Genomic DNA, 21,134 nt, shown 5'->3' with positions numbered 1-21,134 from the left:
TGTTTCCCTGTCTAAACGTTAATGGAAACAAAGATTAAATATAGCCTATAAATGAAAGCTAATCTGCATCTAATTAGCTTAAACTTTCATCACATGTTGGCTATCACTGTTAGCCAATCACATCAGTTCCCTAACCACGTCATATGTTCCCCTGAAACATTTAGCTTTGCAGAGCAGATAGTGAGCTAGCAAAAGCTAACATCAGCTAGCTTATATTTTCTAAAAAGCTAAAGTTAGCTAACATCAGATAGCAGGATAACAGTAATAGCTGCCTAGCTGTCATGCTAACGCCTACCGCGTGAATTTGACTTAAATTGAATAAATGTTCAAAAACAGTGATTTTAGAAATGTAGAAGATTAAAAAATATGAGTAATTCATTGTTTACTTGAAAAATGAGTAAAATGTAGTTAATGTTGTTCATTAGCACCATAGTTCCCTAGCTGTCATGCTAACGCTTACCAGGTGAGTTTGACTTAAATTAAATACATTTACAAAAACAGTGATTTTAGAAATGTAGAAGATTAAAAAATGCGAGTAATCCATAGTTTATCAGAAAATAAGTAAAATGTCATTAATGTTGTTCATTAGCACCATAGCTCCCTAGCTGTCATGCTAACGCTTACCAGGTGAGTTTGACTTAAATTGAATAAATGTTCAAAAACAGTGATTTTAGAAATGTAGAGGATTAAAAAATGTCAGTAATCCATAAGTAAAATGTAGTTAATGTTGTTCATTAGCGTCGTATATCACATACTCTTTACAAAAGCCTGTTTTTGTTTGATAAGAGTTAGTGGCAAACTGCTTTTTTCGTATCAGTAAAACTAAAAACACAATGGAATTCAGCCTCAAACACATTTTTTATTGCAAGCTTGGGACGAGGAAGCAATATTTTAGGTAGTGATATTCCGTATCAAATGGCTAGCATAATGCTAGTAACGTGTGCACATATATGTAAAATCCCAGCCTGTTCTGACGGTTCGACTCCATACATTGACCTATAATGAACTATAACTAACTAGCTTGAACGTTCTCTTATTTTCTTTGTGGTTTTTATTAGTACATTTATAATTTCCTGAAAAACATGTAGAATTTCTTAACTCTACCTGAAAAGAGAAAATAATAATATCAGGTAACATCAAATATGTACAGCATGCATCTGAGTACAGAACACTTTAAAGCCACCCATTTGAATAAGACACCTCATGTGTTACTGTATATATTCAGGCTGATTCGTGTACATGGATGAAGTAATTGCAGAGCAAAAAAGTTACTGGAGAGAGCAGATTATGTAATTGCCTATTTGAGAAAACAAATTGCTAATTTCTGTGCACAAATTAAGTCATTTAAAGGCTAAATTAACTAATTCTGAAATCATAAATAACACATTTGGAGAGCACAAATTGGAATGGAAATGAAAAACTCACTGCCTGTTCTGCTCGATATGTGTGAAACATCCAGTGTCAAAAAAAAATAAAAATAAAATAAGGGAACATGATGTCATTTTTGATTCTTTTCTAAAAGATTACATTTATTTGTTGATTTTCTTTCTGGAAGAGTGTCTCTGAGGTGCCTTTTATGCTTGATATGTTGTTCCTCCTCTTCTTTTTTTTTCAGTTTTACTGCAGATCTACATGTTCTTTTTCTTCCTCTGACTTCATTAAACCACATCTGATGCCGCTGTTGTTCTCACGTGCTTTCACAGCGCGCCCTTCTTTCTGATTTTGTCTTTTGGGAGATCAGTAGTAAAAAGGACAGATAGACAGATCGATCGAAAGAGACAGAGGCAGAGAGAGAGAGGATTAAAGTATACAGACCATGACTGTGAAAAATAGATTTGAGCAGAGAAAGCGGTATAAGAAATCCCATCTTTCTCTTGGTCTAGCGTTCTCTCTCTGGTTGGACAGAGATAGCGGGGATAAAAGCAGGATTCCTGGATCAGGGTTCACCTCAGTATTGTCATCCCAGGGAGCTTAGAGGCCGAGCGGCCATATCGCCGTCTGCGTGATCGTGGACGGTGGCTTCTCGCCAAATCTTAGACATAGACACGTATGATCTATTCCCCACATGTGAAAAAAAAAAATCACTTTGAAGTCATTTCTGTTTCCTCAGCAGCGTCATGTTTTTTTTTTTTTTTCTCAATATCTTTATTGAGTTTTTCATATAACACACAAAAAAATATAGAAAAGGAATGAATACAAATATGAAGCAAAAGGCTGGAGAGACATGTATGGAAGGTTACGCCATATGTAACAAAAAAAAAATAGTTTCTGTTCCTTCACACATACAACATGTCATTATGAACAGTCAAATATACAAAGACACAAACCAGCATAGATAAGCACATAAACCAGGGGTGTCAAACTCATTTTACGATTTTTTTTTTATTTAGCTATTTTTCATGGAGTTGCAAAAATGTCCACTCAGCTGGACACCATATGTTTAATTTTTGAAGCAAAAAAATATGTTTTTACTGTGAAAACTATGAAATAAAAACATTTTAATGCTGATAATCGGATGTTTTCTCACATTTTAGCATACTCTAATACTAGTCATTACTCACTTCATTGAGATAACATGGAAAAAAAAAAGAAAAACTTTTGTTGTTAATGACAGTCTAATAACAATAACAAGGAATTGATTTACACTCAAATATAAATATGTTAGATCAAGTTTATCTAGAACAGCAAAGTTACAGTAATGTTATCAATTGTAGTGTATGGGACGATGCATAAGTATCCAATGTGTTGGCTGATATGAAACTAAAACAACAAAACCCATGAATATACAGAGTGACACAAAAAAACGGGAACTTTTTAACAATCCAATAAAACCAAGAGTGATGGAAGAAAAATATTTTATTCATAGTAATTGAAACCTTAAAACATGCCATTTAAGAAATAATGATGGAATTTTCATTTTTTTTAAAATTATTTCCTGTAGATGGCGTCCTCCTGTACGAATGCATTCTTGAAATCTGCTGTTGAGATTCCTCATTGACCGCTGCAACATCTCAGCTGGGATACTGTGAATTTCATCCTGAATTCTCTGTTTTAACTCATCCAGAGTTCTTGGTCGAGTTGTGTACACTTTACTCTTGAGATAGCCCCACAAGAAAAAAATCCTAAAACGGACAAATCTGGTGATCTTGGGGGCCAGGAGTACGAGCACTTCTTGGTCGTCCTGTTGGTTTCTTCTTTAGGGCAGATCCAGTCTCTTCAAAGTTATTAATCCAACATTTTATCGCGTGTTTTGATGGAACAGCACCGTGACGTCCTAAGTTGTAAAAACGTCGGAACTCCCTCTGCGCAGCTGTCAAACTATCACCATTTTTATAAAACATTTTTATGGCTAACGCACACTGTTGCCCGTTCCACTGATCCATGGTTACTAAAATGGGGGTGTGTTTACTTGCTCAAGGTCATTGTCTCGCAGTGCTGCCACTTGCTGATGTCTGCCAATACGCACTTCAAAAATTCCCATTTTTTTGGGTCACCCTGTATAAGAGAACAGCTGTAGTACAGGGTGAGTCAGAAAAAAACGCTCTTTTCATTTAAAGAAATTGTACCACTGAAATGGAAATGCTTATTTTTCTTTTGATCATACAGTCATATTGATGTGGTTATTGAGCATGTCTGGCGATTGAATCATTGATTTATGGCATAGCATAACAGAGGGAATGTCCATTGTTTATTGTGCACCGAAATATCTGCCAACACAGTTTATGCCACTGTGAATGAAATTGAAATTGTCAACCATTACAGCATGTTTACTCGCCATCAAAATGTTTTGTCTCAACGAAGTCGTCCGGCACGACCTTCAACCTGGCTACCATTCAGATTGATGCAAATCTGTGCTCATTGTCGCATCTCTAACACAGCTCTTCTCGCCATTCGTGTTCGTCGCAGGGCTTGGATTTCAGCCGTGATGCGATTTCGGAGTTCCTGAAGAGTTTGTGGAACAGTCTGATACACACGGTTTTTAAGATACCCCCACAAGAAAAAATCAAGGGGGGTCAAGTCCGGGGATCTAGGTGGCCACTCTCTCTCCTGACCCAAACAGACAACTCGATGAGGAAATAATACCTGCAATCGCTGTGGTCTTGCCATGATGAAAACTCCCTGGGCACTGTCATGTAGGCCTATGTCCTGAGTGTGAAAGCAAAGCCCCGACTCCTGTAACTGTTGTCAATTTCAAGTTTGTTCACTGTGGCATACATTGTGTTGGCAGGTATTTCAGTGCCCAATAAACAATGGACCTTCTCTCTCTTATGCAATGCAATAAATCTATGACTACATCACCAGACATGCTCAATAACCACATCAATATGACTGTATGGTCAAAAGAAAAATCAGTGTTTCCGTTTTAGCAGTACAATTTCTTTAAATGGAAAGAGCGTTTTTTCTGACTCACCCTGTATAGCTGTCCACTGTAGTGAACACTATGCATGAAAGGGTTAATGAAAATAATGTCTTTGTTAATCCGGGGTCAAATCATACATAAAAAAAAAATAAAAAAATCATATATAATACATACAAATGAGAGTAGGGGGAATCCTCTCAAAGACAGTATCCAATTTTGTTTTTTTTTGTTTTTTTGTGTGTTTTTTTTTCATTCCACTACAGCAGCATCATTATCATCAAGTGCATATTAACTCAGCTAACCCACTATGTGTTGATCCGTACTATACTTTCTCACTTATGGTCCACCAGGCCCTTCAACACAATGGTAGTTAGTCTAGTACCAGTATAAGTCAGGAATGGGGACCAGATTCTATAGAAACAGTGTCATGTTTTTGATACATAGAGGTTTTGATTCTCAGTCTTGGCGTTTATTGTCGCTACACAGAACACAATGAAATGGCATTTACCATGTGCAGATGACAGCGTTGTATCTTCCTGTGTATTTGAAGTGCATCGGTGTTGGTAAAGCGCTCATTATTAATACAATGACACTGAAATCACTCTGCATCTATTGTTAAGAAACGAGCGTCAGTAAATCTGAAAATATTTGATTTTCCACAAAGCCAGCTGTCAGTGGGTGCCAGTCAATTACAATGTGTCGCTTCCTTTTCTGATTTATTTCTGGATCAACCTTCAGTCTGTCGGCTCTGGCTTTTGTGTGAGACGTTCGCAACACTTTCCGCTCATGTTCAGTTATTGTGGCAGTTTCAGAATCAGAATTAAGAATGTATTTTATGTGATTCTGTTTTAGTCTTTTTTGTTTTATTTTTTCTTTTTATTCGCCCATTATAGACTCTTATATACAGGCTGTTGTTTTCTTTGAATGTGAAATACTTTCTTAACAATGTGCAATTATACGGTAAATAGTCTTAAGCTACATGCAAGACTTATTGTATAGTGTTAATACTTTTACGCTCTGCACTTTATTATTGCATTATTGGGTATTATTATAGATGTTTTCATTTTATACTTCAGTTTTTATATATTTATTTAGTTTTATCTCGACATCTTTAATGAGGCTAATTTCTCTGTTGTAGGATGAATTATCTTATCTTGTCTTTCAATTTAAAAAAAACTGCTTATTAGATAACATAAGGAAGTTCACTTAACTCTTAAAGACCCACAACTACTGTTTTTTTTCGTTATCTTTCCCAAGAACTTTATCATACCTATATTATTATCCATTTTTCAGTGAAAATCAGGTAATGTCCAATATTTAATTTACTAATCATGTAGCCTAGCCTAGACATTGATAAAAACTCAAAGTAAATTTTAAGGTTGTTAGATCAAATAAGAAGAAAAAAGAAGAAAAAGCTACTTTACCAGAACATAAAAACAAGTGTCTACAACCTTGGATCACTTTTTCAGAAGATGGCAGCGTTTATGTGTCACTATGGAGCCTATGAGAGTCCAAAAATATATATTTTTTTCCTTTAAGTTTTACTTTTTTTATCTTCCTATTTTAATGATGCTTTAATATTGCAAATTTCCCTATTGTGGGATTAATAGGCAAAGTTTATTTTATCTCGCAATAAAAACTAACATTATTTTGAATCTATTATTTCAGAACAAATAAAAAGCTGTGACAGTATTATTCAAGTCCAGGTTTCTGGTATAAATCAAGTATTTGCAGCTCAACCCTCACCTCACTCATAGCAGGGTTCCTACCAGTTTCTGTCAGTTGAATTTAAGACTTTTTAAGACTTTTTTAAGACTACTTAGAACAGAATTTAACGCCCATTTCATAGCCAATTTCATGGCCATATTGGCAAAAAAATTTGTGACTCTTACAATTTAGGACAATTGATTTATTTTCTCCAGCACCTTAATTCCCACTATTCTGAGTCATTTCTCACTGGGGGCTGCAAAGTTAGCGTTAATTGGTTCCTAATTTCAATATAAATTGTTGGGTTGGAACAGGTGGAACTGAGTAGTCTAACATTACCATTTTTCTAGTTTAGACACATTTAAACACAATAAAACCAACAAGTATTTGGCAACATAATTTAAGACCTACCATATCAAATTTAATACTTTTTAAAGACTTTTTTAAGGCATTAAATGCAGATTTGTAAATTCAAGACTTTTAAGACTTTTTAAAACCTCGCAGGAACCCTGTCATAGGTTTTTACTAGAAAAAGTTGAGCATAAATTGTCAGATTTCAGAAGTGATATTTAAGCGATTCTATCTAGCTCTTTTTTTTTTTATTTTCTTTCGTCTTTTTATTCACCCAATATAGACTCAAAGAACAACAGCGAAATCGTGCTGTGATGCGCCCGTGGTTTTTTTGTATCTCGATACGTGTACGCACATTTGTGGTTGGTTTAATATCTCACCCTGACAGCCTTAGAAATGTGTTTATGTGTGAGTGTTAGTGGGCAGGGGTGGGGGTGGGGGGGGTGAGGCCCCGCTGCCCCCCTCCACTGTTGCCGTACTAATCATTCTTCCTGCCACAGTCTTTGTGATTGCCAGCCCATCCCTGCACTGCAGCTAAATTGAATCAATTAAAATCTTTCTTGTTGATGGCTGCTGTTGCTTCCACAAGATTAGGCTTTGATCAAGAAACACACAAATAAATAAATAAGTCAGTGGAAAGGGAATAGAAAAGGAATGAACTCAATTAAACGGTAAGCAGTGGGATGTGCCTGTCTTGCGGGTGTCAGTGGGAGTGTGTGGATGTTAATCTACTGTATTTGTTTGGGAGGGAATGAGTGTGTACTGTGTGGAGTTGTGCGTTTGTGCGGGCTTTAAGGGGTCATCAATGTGGAGCATGCGGAAGTGTATAAGTATTAGAAAGTGTTTGAAGTAAATAACAATAAAAAAAAAAAAAAATTAATAGTAGGGCTGCTCGATTATAGAAAAAAAATAATCACGATTATTTTAGCAATAATTGAAATCACGATTATTAAAAACGATTATTTGTTAACCTTAAAGTTGTTTATTTTTTTCTTGCAAAACAATGTAAGACATACTCTTTAAATATAAATAAAGCTTTTAACCATTAAAACAAAGTATGTTCACTTTTGTACGAAACAAAAAAATCTTTGAATGCAAATAAGTATACTGTAAATTCAAGTATGTTTCCTTTTGTAAACAAATAGTACACTGGAATTAAACTGCTCTAGACTTGCCATAGAACTGGAGCAATAAAAAAAAAACTCACGTAAAGTGCAAATTATAAATTCAAGTATGTTCAATGTAGTATGAAACATAGTAAATTCAGTGGCGTGCCATGAGGTTTCAGTTCAGGCCTTCTGTATACATCAGCCATCTAGAATACGTACGTTAGGGTTATACAGGTTAGGGTTAGGTTAATACGGGAGTTGCAGCGTAAAGAGATTCGGAGACTGAAGATTGTATTGCGGACGAAGTTGAAGACGGAGTTTTTTTATGCGTTTTAGTTTTTCATAAGATTATGATAAAGGTCACGGTGGTTAAACTTTAGATGGTTAAAAAGGTTTGCTGTGTTACTGGTCGGTGCGGACACAACTACGAAACACTTTTTGCACGTAATGGGTTTTTGCTCTTCATCAAACCCAAAGTGATTCCAAACAATTGAATTTGACTTGCCTTTTTTGTTTACCAAGCACTTCTGCTGCGATTCTCCTGCTATTTTTCTAGACCGCTAGGTACAACTTTGCTCTTGGGGTGGACCTGCCGGCTAGCTGGCAGCTGTAGCTTAGAGGGGGGCGGGGCAGAGCAGCTCATGGTAGCTTGCGTGCGCGTGAATTAAACAACTCAAAATTAATAATCGTTTTTTTCTCGATTACATAATTTTTGTAATCGTTGCGTGTAATAATCGAAATCGTAATTGAATTTCGATTAATTGCACAGCCCTAATTAATAGTATGTATTAGCGTTGCTCAAAGTGAAGGTTAGGGTCGTAGAGCTGTTTTTAGTAAGTTGAGGACAATATAGAGCAGTGTTTTTCAACCATGGGGTCGCCTGAAATTTGTAGTAATTAATACAAATAAAAATCAAAAATGTACTAATAGAAAATATATTGTCATTTTTGTCCTCTGTATGGGACAAGAGTTTTACAGATTTACTTAGAAAAAAAAAATCCTGTCCACCTCAAAGGATATTCCATAAAAAAATTAAATAAAAATAATAATTCTTTTTCAATTAAGACAATTATTTCATGTAAAAAAGCCAAAACATTTACTTTGCTGCATCTCAGGAGGATATGATGATTTGAGCGAGACGATCACAATACACAAAAGACAATAAAAAAAAAAAAAAATAAAATATATACTATACTATTGATATATATATACTATAAAATACTACATACTATTAAAAATTACTTGATTAAAAGACTAGGATCAATATTAGTAGTTGAGATACGGATATGATTTACCTGAATGAAAATTAAATACGTATTCTCTTCAGTTGTATATCTTGCAATGATAACACTGAATATTTTTGTGTCTGTTTGTTTGTTTTCATGTGGAAACCTTATGTTAATTGTCAATAGGATTAGGCAAAATAAGACTTAACTTCAGCATAAACCCTTTCGGTCGCATTGTATATGGAACAATGGATATTTTGTTTTTGTTTGTTGTTTAAAGTAGCCTTATTAACAACAATATACTACTACTACATGACAAAACTGTGAAGCTGAAACTGAAGCACTGTGGTACTGTTTATCTGTCAAATGTTCATTGTGGTCGGTTTCAGATGCTGCAGCTCTTTTATAACTTATAGTTTGAGTTATTGTTTGTTCAGTATTAATTGTAAATCCAAGCTGGACTGACGGTACATATCCTGACCAAGGAAAATAAAATTCTCACTTTGTGCAGTAATCTACACCTGGCTTTTCTGCTTCCGTACATAATAATATACGTTATATAGACTAAATGTCGTCTAAAATTAACCTTTATTTCCAACATAGTATATCAATCTATACACAATCAAAAACAAATTAATTTTAGCAAAAAAAAAAAAAAAAAAAGGCTCCGTTTTGATTGTCTGGGGTTAAAATGGGGTCACGAGCAAAAAAAAAAAGGAATAATTTCACACCTGCAATCATTTTCCTGATTAAAACAGAGCATAACTTCAGTGAGAGAGTTTATGAATGAAATGCAAAGAAGAGATGTCAGAAGTAAAAGACGCAACCGGACAAAAATTAAATAAAAGATGCAACACGATGAAAGGAGACAAACATAATGCAAAAGATGCAACGAAACAAACTGAAAGCAAAGAGCTTACAGGATGAAAAAGATGAGACATGAAAGATTTATCAAGACAAAGACGCAACATAAAAATGATGAAAAACATGCAACGAGATGAAAAAGACCTAAAAGAGATAATGTTTTAACAGCGGTGGAGTTAATAAATATGTAGATCTATGGGAATTCCGGGTGTATTTTCAAGTTTTGGCCCCAACGATACACTTAATTTCTCTCGTGGGTCTAGAGTTGAAAAAGATTGGGAACCTCTAGCGTATGCGTTTGCCCTTACGTGCATAAAACATGTAATAATTTCCATCCGTGCTACATCCACGTCTGTTTATGTCAACCGCCAATTAAGTATAATAGCTTCACTGTGTCACTTTTGTTGTTTCTTATTAGGTTACTGTCATAATACTACGTTTTAAAGTAGCTCATGTCGGAGAAATGAGGCTAATTCCTTTCACCTGTCATTTAAAGTAACTAAGTAGCGTCTGGGATTGAAGGGGGAAAAAAATATAGGCTATATATCTTTTGTTTTAAATGGAAGTTAAATTAAGTTTGAATGGCATTCTCATTTAAGAAAAATAAATTGGACTTTATGAATATCTAAAATGTGGCGCTGATGAAACTAAATAATATGACATTTTTCTTTACTAAATAAACATCTGGACCAGCATAATGTTGGCTTCATTTAATAAAAAACAATAATTATTTTAGTCCAATCAATTACTGCTGACAGGAGAAAGAACAGAAACAAAATATGCTCAAAAAGAATTAAATTAGTGAATAGAGAAACAAACAAAATGTTCTAGGTCTTAATAATAATAATTAAAAAAAAAAAAAAAAAAAAAAAAAAAAAATAATAATAATAATAATAATAATAATAATAATAATAAAGTAGCGATGGCCCTGAGACTCTGTATTGTAAACTGTGTTGTCATTATGTCTTGAAGTTGTATTTCTTTTTGTTGTTGAAATGGTAATTAAGACATAGCATTTTCCACAATATTTGTTTGAATAGATGAAAAAAATGGCCAAACAAGTGGTTCCAGGCACAACAAACCCCGCCCCTTGCATGTATTGTAGCTTATTTTGGCATCAATCCAGCTGATGTCATCATGTTTATGCGTGTGGTGATGTCAGCATATCAATTGCCTCTATATATATGGCAACTTTGTAATAAATTGAAACAGAATTTATGTGTTTTTGGACATTTCAAATTTCAGCTATTATAAGTAAATGGGAAAAAAAGATTTTAAAAATTCATAAAAAATTAGACCTTTGATCGACTATTACCAAAATATAATCAGATCTATTCTCAGTCACTGGTAATCTATAAACCCAATTTGGTATGAATTCAACCAATAGTTTTCCTGCTACAGACATGTGAAAATTCGCCCGTTATAAGTAAATGGGAAAAAAAGATTTTAAAAATTCATAAAAAATGTGAACTTTGACCTACTTTTCCCAAAATGTAACCACATCCATTCTGGGTCACTGGTAATCTATAAACCCAATTTGGTATGAATTCAACCAATAGTTTTGCTGCTACAGACATGTAAAATTATGCCCATTATAAGTAAATGGGAAAAAAAAAATCAAAAATTCATTAAAAATTACAAGTTTGACCTACTGTTCCCAAAAAGTAACCACATCTATTTTGGGTCACTGGCAATCTATGAATCCAATTTGGTATGAATTCAACCTATAGTTTTGCTGCTACAGACATGTAAAATTATGCCCATTATAAGTAAATGGGAAAAAAAAAAAAAAAAAGATTTAAAAAATTCATTAAAAATTACAACTTTGACCCACTGTTCCCAAAATATAATCAGATCTATTCTCAGTCACTGGTAATCTATAAACCCAATTTGGTATGAATTCAACCAATAGTTTTGCTGCTACAGACATGTAAAATTATGCCCATTATAAGTAAATGGGAAAAAAAAAAATCAAAAATTCATTAAAAATTACAAGTTTGACCTACTGTTCCCAAAAAGTAACCACATCTATTTTGGGTCACTGGCAATCTATGAATCCAATTTGGTATGAATTCAACCAATAGTTTTGCTGATAGAGTGTTAACAAGGAAATAAACCGAACCAAAAACCACACCCCTTGCCTCCCCTTCGGGGGGGGGGGTTAGTAAAGTTTATGATCAAATATAGATATATAATATAAAAAGAAAATGCCTCCCACCTTCACCTTTCTGATTTAATTTCTCAGGTTTTTAAAGGCTACATAAATTTAGTAGCAAATGCACGATGATGAATGACATTATTCTACTCAATAACTACCCGTTTCCGTGACGACATCAGCCCTCTGGTCGGCCTATTCCTGGAACACGTCCCTCCTCTGAGGCGGTGCTGCGGGTCTCTGTAGTCGTGCCCTCAATGCATCCCTGTGGAAATGAATTACGGACTTGACTGACACCGGCTAATGAGCATTCCATTTAGCCATAGAGTGGGAACAACAGTGAGAATAAGAACATGAAAGAGGAGACGGGGAGGGAATGTGTGAGCGTGGGGTGAAAGGAAGGGTACCGTGGGTGGAGTTGGTGGGTACAGAGCCGGAACTCCCAGGATGCCTGCAGAAGGTAATGGAGCTTTTAGCATGGAAATCTGCAGGCAGTGGTGCTGGGGTTGGACATGAAATTGCACTAAAACACCCAAGCTCTCCTGTGGGTATACTTGAGGTGGCTTGTCTCGTCTGTATACTCATACCTTGCTAAAGCGCTGGATCTTTTGTACAGTCGCACAGCACTGACCAGAGGTATAATTGAATGAAAAAAGAGAAAAAAAAAAAAAAAAAAAAGCGATCAGAATGGAGGTGGTGAGATAGAAGCGCTGCTGTTGAGGTGGTGAGGCAGGAAACTAAAGTGTATGCTGCGTTAATAAATAATACGCTTTGTTAATAAATAATCGCAATGCTCAGATGTGGAAATATTATGACATCTTTAATAATAGGTGGCATAAGAACTTCTGACTGCAGGTAGAAATCTGTGTGTGTTGTTTGAGCCTTTTAAGATGCACTCAACTTAAGGCTTGAGTCCAAACCTGCCTCATGTTTTGTACCAGATCTGATCCCCCTATTCCCATCAAAAACCTTACAGACGTTGCAAATGTCAGCTACTCCGAGTCGGTAGGGGCTTGAAAAGGTTAAAAAAAAAAAAAAAAAAGGCTCGGGACAGTGCTTTCTTACATGTGATGTGATGTTATCTTGGTGATTCAAATATACCAGTGATGAAGACATGAGATTAGTTTTAGGAAAAGTCAACTGACACTGGATACAGCTCAAAATTAAAGGTGAAAAGTAGTGCCAGGCACAACAAACCCCGCCCCTCGTATGTATCGTAGCTTGTTTTGGCATCGATCCAGCTGATGTCATCGTGTCTATGTATCTATATATTCGGCAAGTTTGAAGTAAATTGAAACAAAATTGATGCTTTTTATAGACGTTTGAAATTTCACCCATTATAAGTAGATGGGAGAAGAAAAAAGATTTTAAAAAATTCATAAAAAATTTTGAACTTTGACCTACTTTTCCCAAAATGTAATGATATCTATTCTGGGTCACTGGCAATCTATAAACCCAATTTGGTATGAATTCAACCAGTAGTTTTGCTGCTACAGACATGTGACATTTCGCCCATTATAAGTAAATAGGAAAAATAAAAGATTGAAGAAATTCATAAAAAATTTGAACTTTGATCTACTTTTCCCAAAATGTAACCACATCTATTCTGGGTCCCTGGGAATCTATATGGCCAATTTGGAATGAATTCAACTAATCGTTTTGCTGCTACAGACGTTTGAAATTTTGCCTATTATAAGTAAACGGGAAAAATAAAAGATTTTAAAAATTCATACAAAATTTTAACATTGATCTACTTTTCCCAAAATGTAACCACATCTATTCTGGGTCACTGGCAATCTATACGCCCAATTTGAAATGAATTCAACCAATTATTGTGCTGCTACAGACATTCGAAATTTTGCCTATTATAAGTAAATGGGAAAAATGAAAGATTTTAAAAATTCATACAAAATTTTAACTTTGACCTACTTTTCCCAAAATGTAACCACATCTATTCTGGGTCACTGGCAATCTATACACCCAATTTGGAATGAATTCAACTAATTGTTTTGCTGCTACAGACATTCCAAATTTTGCCTATTGTAAGTAAATGGGAAAAATAAAAGATCTTAAAAATTCATACAAAATTTTAACATTGACCTACTTTTCCCAAAATGTAACCACATCTATTCTGGGTCACTGGCAATCTATACACCCAATTTGGAATGAATTCAACTAATCGTTTTGCTGCTACAGACGTTTGAAATTTTGCCTATTATAAGTAAACGGGAAAAATAAAAGATTTTAAAAATTCATACAAAATTTTAACATTGACCTACTTTTCCCAAAATGTAACCACATCTATTCTGGGTCACTGGCAATCTATACGCCCAATTTGAAATGAATTCAACCAATTATTGTGCTGCTACAGACATTCGAAATTTTGCCTATTATAAGTAAATGGGAAAAATGAAAGATTTTAAAAATTCATACAAAATTTTAACTTTGACCTACTTTTCCCAAAATGTAACCACATCTATTCTGGGTCACTGGCAATCTATACACCCAATTTGGAATGAATTCAACTAATTGTTTTGCTGCTACAGACATTCCAAATTTTGCCTATTGTAAGTAAATGGGAAAAATAAAAGATCTTAAAAATTCATACAAAATTTTAACATTGACCTACTTTTCCCAAAATGTAACCACATCTATTCTGGGTCACTGGCAATCTATACACCCAATTTGGAATGAATTCAACCAATTGTTTTGCTGCTACAGACATTCCAAATTTTGCCTATTGTAAGTAAATGGGAAAAATAAAAGATCTTAAAAATTCATACAAAATTTTAACATTGACCTACTTTTCCCAAAATGTAACCACATCTATTCTGGGTCACTGGCAATCTATACGCCCAATTTGGTATGAATTCAACCAACAGTTTTGCTGCAAGAGTGTTAATAAACAAACAAACAAACAAACTGGACCAAAAACAATACCTCTTGCCTCCCCTTCGGGGGGGTGGGGTAATAAATAAGCCCAGTGGTAAATGTGTCTGTGGGTTTGGGGCTACTTAAACATCAAATCCATCATCATAAAGCATTATATAGTAAAGATATGCAGAAACAGTTGATGAATTAATTTATAATAGCACATTTTTTTCTGATTTGATCTTCAATCCCAGTCATTGTGTTGGTTATTTGTATATATTTCAGTGAATCAGTTCATCCCTTGTTTTTCTCTGTTTTAAATGCTTTTGGGCTTTCTCTTGTAACCCTGAGTTTCACATCTTAACACAATGAATTGTGGGTAATTCCCTCAGGTGAAGTCTGTAGAGGACTCAAAATGTTGGTGACTGAGCCCTCAGTCACTTCACGGTTTTACACCAGGATAGTTGTAAAAGCTTAGGGATTTACCAGGAACATGACTGGAAGTGAGTTTGTAGGCTTTACTTTTTGAGGCGCTGTAACTGGTCCAAAGTATATCGACTACTATAGGAGGAAAAAAAAAGTCAGAGTCATCTTTTAAAGGTTGAGTATGGAGGAACGGTGTGCTTACATGCAGAATATGTGCTGTGTTGCGGGTGTGTTAATGTTAGCTACCTGGAGGATAATTGTGTTGATGCATTATGGCTTTGTTTTAACTGTTGCTGCTGTAGATGAGCAGAAGAGAAGCATTTTATTTTATGGGGTTTTTTTTGTTTTGTTTTTTTCCAGAAAAGCATAGAAATCTGTGTTTTGTGTTATTATTGATGCAGGCAACTGAGATAATCATTAACCAAGAAATAAGTGGTGTCAACAAATAACAAGCTCCCAGCATTAAACAGACTCCAACATAGCCTACATTCGATTTAATTAAAGTTGGGTTTCACAAGAGGGCCTGGCCAACCGAGTAACGGAGTGAGAAAGCACTGTGCAGCAATACTAATCATTCCATATCTGTTTTTAGAAATTAATTTAGCAGCAACCATAATAGCTCAAATCGTAGGTCTAAGCAAGTACTTTAACATGCCATTAAGGAATAATAACCAAATATTTAATAAAAACATGAATTTATCATCATTGACAAAGTAACGAAGTGAGGAAAAATATACAGCAGTTATTCAAGGTTTGGAAAAAAATACCAAAAAGTGTTGTTCCTCGAGGAAAATGAAAATATTTAGCTTAATGTATGAGAGTACATTATATCCAAAAATGAAACTGATATTTTTATTTTAATTTTAAAAGACATTAATTCATGGTAACAGAGTGAGAATCCAAAAAAGTATCAGAGTGACTTTTCAGTGTGATGCACCAGAATAATAAAAGATTTTATTAAGATATTGATAAAATGATTAGTCTATGGCCACATATGTTTCATTACTATATTTAATACACATTTTTCAGTTTTGTTTTTGTTTTTTTTTTTAATAATAAATAACATTCAAAATCATTATGGTATTTGATTATTATGAAATGTAAAATTAGACACAGGCATATATTTTGAACATATTTATTTACACATTGCTATTTACATTCTGAATTTATGCTGTAAACCAGGGGTGTCAAACTCATTTTAGTTCAGGGGCCACATTCAGCCTAATATGATCTAAAGTGGGCCGGACCAGTAAAATAATATAAATAATAGGATAAGAACTGATAAATAATGTCATCTCCAAAGTTTTTTTTCTATGTTTTTGAGTGGAAAAAAAAGTCAAATTCCGGAATGAAAATGTTTACATGTACATAACATAAACAAATATGAAGTATGTGGAATTGTACCAATATTCTGCCTGTTATTAAATGTTTTGTGTATTTGTAGATCCACTGTGATCTGTGAGTTGTGATGCACATGTATAAATGATAAACTGAGGTGTAATATTGTTAAAATTACACTTATTTTTCTTAAGAATTTTCAGGTTATTCACATTTTTTGTAAAAGGCTAGTTTGTAAATGTAAACATTTTTGTGTAATTTAACTTTTTTTTTTACACAACAAAGAAAAATGTGTAGTTTTCATTAGAATTTATAGGTTATTATGATAGTATTTTACTGGTTCTGACCCACTTGAGATTGAATTGGCCTAAAATGATTTGAACATCCTTGATTGTTAATATCATCAGTGTAATTTTCGGATTTCACAAATTCATCCCAGGGGCCAAATCGGACCCTTTGGTGAGCCGGTTTTGGCCCCCGGGCCACATGTTTGACACCTGTGCTGTAAACATTAATTTACAACCTTTACTGTTCTTAATTTACACTGTATTCTCATAAATTTTCTTATTTATCCAGTTGTAATTCAGGTACAAATTAAATAAACACATTTTTAGAAACTAGACATATATGTCTTTCATGCTGAATAATCAAAAATATAATTTTAGAGGAAAAAAAAGAAATTGATCCTGATGTTCACTTTCATTTGACCAGGCCCATAAACAGACTAAATGCATGTAGAGTGTATTATGAGGACAGAGAAGTTCATGCTCTTTTGTATTTAGGTAGAAATTATGGTATTATAAGTCTTTATTTGACCTTTCCGCCTTTTTACAACATACAAAAGTCTTTATCCATAACTAATCTCCAGTCAGCCTATATTCATAATAGTACTGGCTATAAAAATCCATCATTAAGCATTATGTCTTTGTATTACCAATGGTAATGAGTATTAAGAATGGATTATAACTGTGCAGGTGCTCTTTTAATGAAGCACAAATGTGACAGATTTCACTGTGAGAGCTTTCTTCTTTCTTGTTCTGGGATAAGTTACAGTATGTTGGTGCAAAAAAAAAAAAACAAAAACAAATCCCTCTGCACAGACCAAAAAAAAAAAAAAAAAAAAATGCTTTTATGTCACATGAAGCCAACTCAGAATAAGATACTGTACATTCTATTCAGGGCTGGGTCATAGATTTACATATGTCTTTTCTCAAAATGAGTACGTCTGTGTTATATTTAGCGTATCCACACTTTAAGTGGCTCCACAGGGTAATAACTCTTGTTTTATTGCAGCAAATTATTAAACAGCTAGGCTTGTTGGTTTTCTTTGGAAATCACAGAAATATGCCTCACTATGTCGTGGCAGTTACACCCATTGGGCAAAAAATACACTTTTTTTTTTTTTTTTTTTAAATCAAGGCGATCGAAACTATATTAAATCGGCATATACAACTTTAGTCTCCAATGACTATGATTTTTCATTTTGTAGCAGAATTACCGGCAAACATATAAAAGTATATTTTTTATACGAGCAAAAGGGAAATTGGGACGATAATAATAATAATAATTTTAAAAAAAAAGTGAATATAAATTTATGGGCTGTGCATTGACCTTGTGATGTTTCACAGGCAAAATCAATAACTTCACTTTTACTTATAAAAACAAATTATTTGATGCCATTTCAGTAACAAATTACACAGAAATAGAAAAAGCATGTGCCTGTGTTTATTGATAATAACCCTGACGATAATAAACACGGTCCATCCTACAAAATGAAGGTGTAATTCCATTTTTCGTGGGAAGTGTGGGATTAAATGTTTCTGGAGCTTGCCCATTGTCTTTTTTTGTTGTTGTGAAGACTTTAAACCACTGGAGTACCCGTTTAATGACTGTAATGAAACCCTTTTACCAAAGCAGACTCATCTTTATTTGGAATATTATTATTGTTGTCACTTGTTAATGTGCAGAGTAATACTGTACCCACTAAATCCTCTACTTTAGGTATTTCTTGTCATAATAATTGAAAAGGATAATCCCCTCTTAATGTCCCCTCTGTTCTTTGTCCTCCTGTGCAGGTTTCCTGAGTACAGGTGACCAGGCGGCCAAAGGGAATTATGGTTTGTTGGACCAGATCCAGGCGCTGCGTTGGACCAGTGAGAACATTGCGGCCTTCGGTGGTGACCCGTTACGTATCACTGTGTTTGGCTCGGGCGCCGGAGCTTCCTGTGTCAACCTGCTGACGCTTTCTCACTACTCTGAGGGCAACCGTTGGAGCAACTCCACCAAAGGTAAAGACGCCCAGACACATTCACACAACATTTATTCTGAAAACTTAAACATTTCTGCCCTGCGATTGCATTTGAAAGTCATTTGCATTTGGTTTGTGACTAGTGGAGTCAGTGGTGTCAAATATATCTTAAAAAATTAATTAGAATGAACTTAAAAATATAAGTTTGATGGCATTATTAAGTATAGTCAACTCATTTGTAGATGTAATCAAATGTGTTAATTCAATTTAACCCTTTCATGTATTAATTGTGAGAACCTTTGTCAAGATTTTTTTCTTCAGTGTTTTTATTCCTCCTTAGGCATGAAATAAACAATGCGATCCAGTTTTTTTTTCTGTGGAGTTGCAAAAATATCCATGCATTTATTTTTTGAAGCAAAGACACGTGTTTAAAACCCAATATCAGAGAGGGATATGAAAACAATGAAATAAAAACATTTTTAATGCTGCTAATCTGATGTCTTCTCACATTTTAACATATTCTAATGCTATTAATTCCTCACTTCATCGAGATAATGTGCAAAAATACCCTTCTTGTCTAACCAATAACAATTGATTTACACTCAAACATGTTAGTTCAGATCAAGTTCATCAAGAACAGCAAAGTTACAGTAATGGTATAAATGTCAGGATAAGAGATGATGAGTAAGTGTTCCATGTTTTGGCTGATATGAAACTAAAACAACTAAACCCATTAATATACAAGAGAACAGCTGGAGAATAACTGTCCACTGGAGTGGCCTATGCATGAAGGGGTTAAGTTAAATGGATTTAAATTAAGTTTTAGTTATGACCACACCTCTTTTTGGATTTTTTATTTATTTTTTTTTTATTTTGTGATCTATTCCGAACACGCAATGACATGTAACATATATGCGAACAAGCAAAACATGCGTAATAATACAAATATCAGCAATCGTAACAATCTTAGACAGAAAAACAGCACAATAGTTCCATTTACATGCTTGAAAAGGCTTTTTTCTTTTGACCATGTAAATGTCTAGACTCAGTGCTTTCGGACAAAGCTGCTATTGGAGTTTCGGCGCTTATTATACAAGATACAAATCAAAAAGTCCTAAGCGGCTTTTGACGATTGTTTGTTTTAACCATGAGAGGAGGATTTATTCTGAAAACCTAAACATTTCTGCCTTGCAATTGCATTTGAGAGTCATTTGCATGTGGTTTGTGACTAGTGGACTCAGTGGTGTGCATACACTGGAAGCCCGGATGTCAAATATACTTTAAAAACAAAAAATTAATTAGAATGCACTTAAAAATATATGTTTGACGCATTACTTGAAAATATTAAGTATAGTCAGCTCATTTGTAGACGTAGTCAAATGTATTAATTCAATTTAAGTTAAATGGGTTTAAATTAAGTTTTAGTTGCGACCCACCTCTTTTTGGATTTTTTATTTATTTTTGTTTTATTTAGTGATTTATTCCAAACATGCATTGAAATGTAACATATATGCAACAAGCAAAACATGCATAATAATACAAATATCAACAATCATAACAATTTTAGACAGAAAAACAGCGCAATAGTTCCATTTACATGCCTGAAAACATTTTTTATTTTGACCACATAAATGTCTGGACTCAGTGCTTTCGGACAAAGCTGCTATTGGAGTTTCGGCGCTTATTATACAAGATGCAAATCTAAAAGTTCTAAGCAGCTATTGACGATTGTTTGTTTCAACTGTGAGAGGAATGTTTTGTTTGATTTTCCACGAGTTCCATTGACATTTTCTCTTAGCTAGGTGTCTGCTAGCTGACTTGTTACTTTTCTCAGTGGGGGAGACCATAAACCTGGATAAGTCCAGTTTGCTTAAAAAAAATTTGAGAAAAGTGGTTGCCTTAAAAAAATTAAATAATGATGAATGAACCTTTTTTAACTTAAAATCTTAGTCAAATGTACTTAAAAAGTTCATTAATCATTACTTAATTTTTTAAGGCAACCACTTTTCTCAATTTTTTTTTAAGTAAACTCAACTTATACGATCTTACATGTAAGTGGCTCATGCGTTTAATGCACTATTTACTCATGTGTTGTGTTAGTGGCACTGGTGCCTCTACGTATGTACAGTAGGGATGTAACGATATGAAAATTTAATATCACTGTTACTGTGACCAAAATTATCACAGTTATCTTTATTAGCACGGTATTGTTGAAATGTGCTCAAAATGTTCAAAAAGTACTTAAACACACACTGAAATAATTTAACCAAGTTGTATTTTTAAATAAATACACTGAACAAAAATATAAATGCCCCACTTTTGTTTTTGCTCCCATTTTTCATGAGCTGAACTTAAAGATCGAAAACTTTTTCTGCATGCACATAAGGTTTATTTCTCTCAAATATCGTTCACAAATCTGTTTAAATTTGTGTTAGTGAACTTCTTTGCTGAGATAATCCATCCACCTCACAGGTGTGGC

At 34.1% G+C, this 21,134-nt stretch overlaps 1 protein-coding gene across 1 annotated transcript in view; it reads left to right on the top strand.

Annotated features, from left to right (window-relative positions):
• The window catches only part of nlgn1 (neuroligin 1), a 935,889-nt gene that overhangs the window by 877,013 nt on the left and 37,742 nt on the right, over positions 1-21,134 (top strand). The window contains exon 5 of the mRNA XM_030132665.1: positions 18,483-18,695. Within this exon, the coding sequence (XP_029988525.1) occupies positions 18,483-18,695 (213 nt within the window). The remainder of the gene's footprint in view (positions 1-18,482; positions 18,696-21,134) is intronic.

Source organism: Sphaeramia orbicularis, chromosome 4, assembly GCF_902148855.1.
Source record: "Sphaeramia orbicularis chromosome 4, fSphaOr1.1, whole genome shotgun sequence".
Classification (NCBI taxonomy): Eukaryota; Metazoa; Chordata; class Actinopteri; order Kurtiformes; family Apogonidae; genus Sphaeramia; species Sphaeramia orbicularis.
Note: the sequence above shows the minus strand (reverse complement) of the source record. Positions and strands in the feature narration are given on the sequence as shown.